Source organism: Lepidochelys kempii, chromosome 14 (assembly GCF_965140265.1).
Source record: "Lepidochelys kempii isolate rLepKem1 chromosome 14, rLepKem1.hap2, whole genome shotgun sequence".
NCBI lineage: Eukaryota > Metazoa > Chordata > Testudines > Cheloniidae > Lepidochelys > Lepidochelys kempii.
The window spans coordinates 35582913-35589268 of record NC_133269.1 but is presented as its reverse complement, the minus strand read 5'-3'; the positions used below and the strand labels follow the sequence as shown (position 1 = coordinate 35589268).

Genomic DNA, 6356 nt, shown 5'->3' with positions numbered 1-6356 from the left:
GAAGGGGGGATCGAACCCAAGTTTTCCCAAGAGAGCTCTAACCACTGGGCTAAATGCCATAAGGAGAGGCCTGACTTTCATTCTGGGTGGGCTCAGGCGTGCTCTGAGAGTGCCTACTGGATCGGGCCTCCCTGGTAGGCAGAATAACACCCAATTTGAGGATCCTGCTGGGGTTAGGCATGAGTCTGGGTGCTTAGACAGTTAACCTGGCAGGCTTTTAGGCACCTACAGCACTTTACCAGTGGTAAGTTAGGGACCCAGGCCCAGAGGTTTAAAGGTATTTAAGCACCCAGTGGGATTTTGAAACACACCTGGGTGCCTAACACCCATTGGAATCAATGAATTTTAGGCATCTTGATACTTTTGAAAATTTCACCCAATGCCTAAATACCTTAAACAATCTGGCCATCTATGGGGTAAGGCAGCAGCTGAGTGGGGGTTTTGTGACTGTCCGTGGGGCATAAATGTTGGACTGAGGTGCCTAAAATGGCATTTAGGGGCCTAAGCCCCTTTGTGAACCAAGAACTTAGTCAGAAAAGTGACCAGACAGGGCTTAAAATAAACACAAGCAGCAGGTCTGTTGAATAAGAAGATGCCATTAAAATTGCGCCTCATGAACCTGTATTGTAAACCTTGTAAATACATAGTGATGGAGAAGAAAAGGAGGAGTCTTGTTATTTTCCTGAGCTGCAAGATATGTCCTGCAGCATAATATCTAAAACCAGTCTCCATCTATCTTCTGTTTCTCGTTCCATGACCATTTCCCATTGGCCTTCCTTCTGCAGTGTACATCTACACAAGAAATGTCCAACAGAACTACTGTAACTCAGTTCTTTCTCCTGGGATTCTCTGACGTACGGGAACAGCAGATTTTACAATTCCTGATGTTTCTAGTGATTTATCTGGCAGCCCTGGTGGGGAATCTTCTCATCATCACAGTGGTAGCCCTCGACCACCACCTTCACACCCCCATGTACTTTTTCCTGGGCAACTTATCCTTCATAGACCTCTGCTACATCTCAGTCACCATCCCCAAGTCCATGGCTGACTCCCTAACCAACAACAGAGTCATCTCTTTCTCTGGATGTGTCACCCAAGTCTTTTTGGTTGTAATTTTTGCAGTAGCAGAGCTGGCCTTTCTCACGGTGATGGCGTATGACCGCTACACTGCAATCTGCCGCCCTCTGCATTACAGGGTGACTATGAACAGAGGTGCATGTGCCCAGATGGCAGCTGGTTCATGGATTAGCAGCATGATCTGCTCTGTATTACACACAGCTAATACTTTTAGGTTACATTTCTGCGGGTCCAATGTTATCGCTCAGTTTTTCTGTGATATCCCACAGTTGCTAAAGATCTCTTGCTCTGATACACATGCTAATGTAATAGTCATGATTGCCCTTGGATCACTTACAGATGTGGTCTGTTTTGTATTGATAATTGTGTCCTACATTCACATCTTCTCCACGGTGATGAGAATCCCCTCTGAGCAGGGCAGGTACAAAGCCTTCTCCACCTGCATCCCACACCTGATTGTTTTTTGTTTATTTATCAGTACAGCATCATTTACGTACATGAGGCCCAGGTCGATGTCTTCAACATCTCTGGACCTGACGGCTGCTGTGTTGTATTGTGTGGTGCCACCACTAATGAATCCAATCATTTACAGTCTAAGAAACAAAGAGATAAAAAGTTCTCTGTGGAAAATGATAGGCAGGATATTTTTTTCCCAAGAAAAACAAATTCCTCACACTGAACTCTTAGTGTCCTCTTGGAATAAAGTATTCCCATGCTCCACCTTATGTAATGGGTCAGGCTGACTTTGGATGAGGACCAGCCTATGTTCATGTTAAGATTAGAACCTGACATTTTGCATTTTCTGATTTTGGCTGAAAACTTTTAAAATTTGAAAGAAATCTGGGGAAAAAAAAATTAAAGCATCTAAGTGTCCCAGGATCCAAAGTCCCATTTTCAAGGAAGACTCAGTAGTCTCTAAGGTGCCACAAGTACTCCTTTTCTTTTTGCGAATACAGACTAACACGGCTGTTCCTCTGAAATCAGGCACTTCTGAAAATTTTACTCTTAGGTGCTCAAATCCCGATGAGTTTTTGATAGAATGTGGGAGTCTAATTATCTTTTGGCCTCTTTGAAAATCCCAGGAAGAGTTAATTGCAATTTTTCCATTTCCTATTTTGGACTATCCACTTAAAAAGAATTTTTTTTAATTTCAAAATGTAATTTACGAATAAAAACAGTGATTTTTTCATTTCAAAATGCTAACTCCAAATTTAAAAAAAAATTGAAATTTTTTAAATGGGCATTTTGACTTAAAATGTCATTTTAAGTCAAACTGACAATTCATAATGATTATTGTCGTTGCTGTTTTGTAGCCGTGTTGGTCCTAGGCTATGAAAGAGACATGGTGGGTGAGGTAATATCTTTTATTGTACCAACTTCTGTTGGTGGAAGAGACAAGTTTCTGAGCAACCTGAAGAAGAACTGTGTAGCTTGAAAGCTTGTCTTTTCCACCAACAGAAGTTGGTCTAATTCATAATGACTTTTTTTCATTTGCAGATGACATTTCTAAATGAAAGAATTTTCATTGGCATGTTAAAGAGTTTCATTCTGGTTAAAAAAACAACAACAGCATTTTTAGTTTTGACATTTCCCAATCAAGATTTTGAGAACTTTTTCTTCTGTGAACGTTTGTATTTCTACTTTTCACCCCTATCTGAGATTAAAACAAATTTCAAAATACCAGAATTTCTCACAGAAGTTTCTGTGTTACAATCAGCTGTAAGCCTCAGGCTTTTACACTAACAACATTTTCATTTTGACTTTACAAGGAGCGGGCTGCTGACCTCTCCACACCTCAGGGGAAAGGACTGAGGAGGGAAAAGGGGCCAGTGGGGAGGACATGGCTGAGGCCTGCAGCTGGCCTTATTTACACCCCAGCTCCAGCTCCTCCTCACCCCCCATAGGGGAGGTAGGCACACTTCCACCCATCTCCCCATTGTATCCACTGAGCAATGAGTCCCTTTTGACTGGGGCTGGGTAGAAAATATGTTTTTTTCTGTAGAAAATTTTGACTTTATGACAAACAACCCATCCCCCCAACTTTCAGCTGAAGATGTAAATTTCTATTTGGAAATACCACTGCCATGTCTCATGGGAGTTGCAGTTCATGTGCTTCAAACCCCCATTCTCCTCTATGGACAGGTTCTCTGGCTGGACAACATCTGTACCATGGGATTCCTTCTTACTGAGCCATTGTAGTGCATCATGGGAGTCCCATGGCTGCAATTTATCATGGGGGATGTAGTCTGGCTAGGGAGTCCAGCCCATAAAGGAGAATGTGACCACAAGGAAATCAAACTACAGCTCCCATGAGACACTGAAGAAGAGAGATTCACTTTTCTTTCACCTGAAAGTTTTCAGACAAACAATGTTGGGCTTTGGGGTTTTGGTTTTCCAGAGATAGCAGACATTTTTTGCAAAAAGATCCATGTGGTTGAAAACTGAATTTTCCATTGAAAAACATATCTGACAAAAAAAATTAAACCAGTTTTACTTGTGACGACAGCACAGAGAGACATTGACAAGAAGGTTTGGTGCTCCATTTTCTGCCCTCAGGGTGGTCCCCTCATTCATGCAGCCAGAGGAGATTTGGGATTGTGCAAAAAAATTTCATTAGTTTCTTCTCTTGTTGATAATCAGACAGGAGCCTGGACCTTGGAGAATGGGTTCTCCTGTTGCCCACAAAAGGGGCTCCTGCAGAGTGGGGCTGAAGTATATTGGCAAGGAGTGGGGTGTGGAGAAAGGTTATCTAGCCACAACCTCTGCTTTTAAGTGTTCTGTCAAAAATAGATGACTTCAGGCTGGAGTTTTCAAAGGAGCTCAAGGGCTTTAAGCACTGAACTCCCACAGTGATTCAGTGGGTGTTGTGCAATCCTTACTCCTTTAGGTGCCTTTGAAAATTACAGCTTTCTGTCTCTTGTGCTGCTCAGTTGCTTGGACACCTCCAAGTGTCTGGGCTTCTGTGTTGGGTGTCCCCTCATTGATGCTAGGACCTGCACCTCTGTCCCTTTTTTGTCCCTCCTTCTTATTTCTTGTAGCCTCTCCCCTCCATGAGCAGCCCCACATACCTACCTTGTCCCGCATCTCCTCCACAACCCCACTTACCCTGAGGCCCCTGCTGCTCCAGTTCTCCGCTCCTCTCCCGTGCCAAGTGCTCCCCCCACCTGTTGCAAGCGGCAGGCAGCAGGGTTCTCGCGAGGGAGGGGGTGAGGAGGGACATGGCAAGTGGTGGGCGGGGGTGAGGAGGGATGTGATGGGCAGGGGGTGTCTCTCAGGCGAGAGGAGTGAGGAGGGTTGTGGTGAGCAGTGGGGTATCATGGGGGAGAGGGGTGAAGGAGAGGAGGGATGGATGTGGCAAGTGGGGACCTCCAGAGAGGGGGAGTGGAGTGGAGGGGAGGATCACTGCAGCCAGGCAGCAGTGGGCAGTGGGGGCCTCGGGAAGGGGCAGAGCAGGGACAGGGAGAGGTGGGGCCACCACGGCCCAGGCATCCGGTGGCGGGTTGTCAGTGACTGTGCCAGAGGAGGCTTAGCCTCCCCTGGCCTATTATACCCACCACCCATTGGGACATGGAATGGGAAGAGATTGTGCCTGATAAAGTGTTGCGGTTCAAATACAAGACAGAACAAGGCTTTAAGCAAGCAAGCAGGCTGGTCTGCTGATGGGCTGGTCCACCTGTCAGCTTTTCACCCTCTCTTTTATTTCTCTCTCTCCCCCCGTGCATTACATACTCCAACAGATAAAAGGAATACACTGGCTTTGTATAATATTCTTATTTACCAATATCTATCTACCGCGTTCCTTGCTCTCGGGCCTTGAGCCCAGTCCTGGGAGGCTTCCCACGGTTCATGTCATCTGGGCGAGATTCCAAGGTTCATGCCCTTGAGAGGAGCCGTGTGTGCACTGCTCCTACACAACACTCCCGGTGTGCCCTGAATGTTGCCAAGTGCATGAACCTTGCATGAATGCTACAATAAAGTGTCCTGGGGAATGATGACACATTCTGATATAAACCTCCACTGGACAACAGAGGAGACGAAGAGTGAAATGTTGAAAAGTGCCTAAATGCCAAGTGTTAAAGGTATTTAGGCACCTAAATATTCAGAAAGGTGCCTACTGGGACCCTCAAATGTGCCTAAGTCCCATTGATTTCATGATTTCCACCCATCTGAGCTGTTGCTAATGGTCTCCAACTGTGCAGTCTTCTGAAGGATCAATAAGCCAGATCTGACCTGTGATGTCCATCTGGATGGTGCAAGTGGGAGTTCAGTCTCCAGGACCCATTCATGACCTGCATCTCCACAGAGATTGTGCCAACCAGCAATGGGGACATTGTCTGCCCATCCAGCTAGTGATGGGTTTTGTAGTGACAGGGCAAATCCAGGATCTCAGATTCCAAAGCTCCTCTCTTGAACTTTGAGGAATCTGGGATCCCAACATGGTTTAGAGTCTTGGTTTGGGTCCATCTCTGCTTTTCTGTCATGTGGACACAATCCTGCTAAGGGGAATGTTTCTTCTTTCAGCTTGAGTAAGCCTCGATGCTATATCCCAGCAATGTCCCAGTCTTGTTTCCACTGGAGTCCATAGACTCTCCATGTCTTCTGGGTAGAGCTGGTAGGGAATTTTCCACTGGAACGATTTTCCAATGTAAAATTCTTGCTCACAAAATCAAATTTTTCCATGAGAATATTGTGGTGTTCAGCGATCCCTTTGTGCTGAGGGAGCTTGCAAGAACTCAATGCGTAGGAAAAAATGTGTCTCTTCTCCACATGAATGTGGTTAGCACCTAGGGATTCCTGCCTCCAGCCACTGAGTTCAGCCCACTCAGCCTTGCTGCTTCTACGTTTTTGCTCTCCCGCTTGTTTGCCAACACTGCAGACATGCACAGGGCAGGGAAGCCTGGGTCTGAGCTGGACAGGGCTCCAGGGATTGAGTCCTGGAAGCCCTCAGAGAACGGACGTGGTCACATCTTCTTCTCCTTGGCAGTGAAATGCAAAGTCAGCTGCACACAGCCCAGCTGCAGAGACCAGTATGTCAGAGTCACCTCTAGTCCCGTGGTTAAGCCACCCAGCTAAGGGGTGGCAGAGCCCTGTTCAAATCCCATCTCCTCATCAGGCAGAGGGGAATTGAATTGGGCTCTCCCACATCCCAGGGAGTGCCCTAACCACAGGCTAAAGGTGAAGAGGGAGGCTTCCCCTGGCCTGATTCCTTCTGGGAGGAAATGGCTTAGGTGCCTAAGGTAGCTGACTCCAGGAGAGGCGTTCCCGGCTCTAGACCTCAA

At 46.3% G+C, this 6356-nt stretch overlaps 1 protein-coding gene across 1 annotated transcript; it reads left to right on the top strand.

Moving 5' to 3' along the window:
• Positions 1 to 803: 803 nt before the first annotated feature.
• LOC140897486 (olfactory receptor 14A16-like) lies at positions 804 to 5306 on the top strand. Its single transcript, XM_073310216.1, has 2 exons — positions 804 to 1719; positions 5257 to 5306. The coding sequence occupies exons 1-2, from the start codon at positions 804 to 806 to the stop codon at positions 5304 to 5306; spliced, it is 966 nt and encodes a 321-aa protein (XP_073166317.1).
• The last annotated feature ends 1050 nt before the right edge of the window (positions 5307 to 6356 follow it).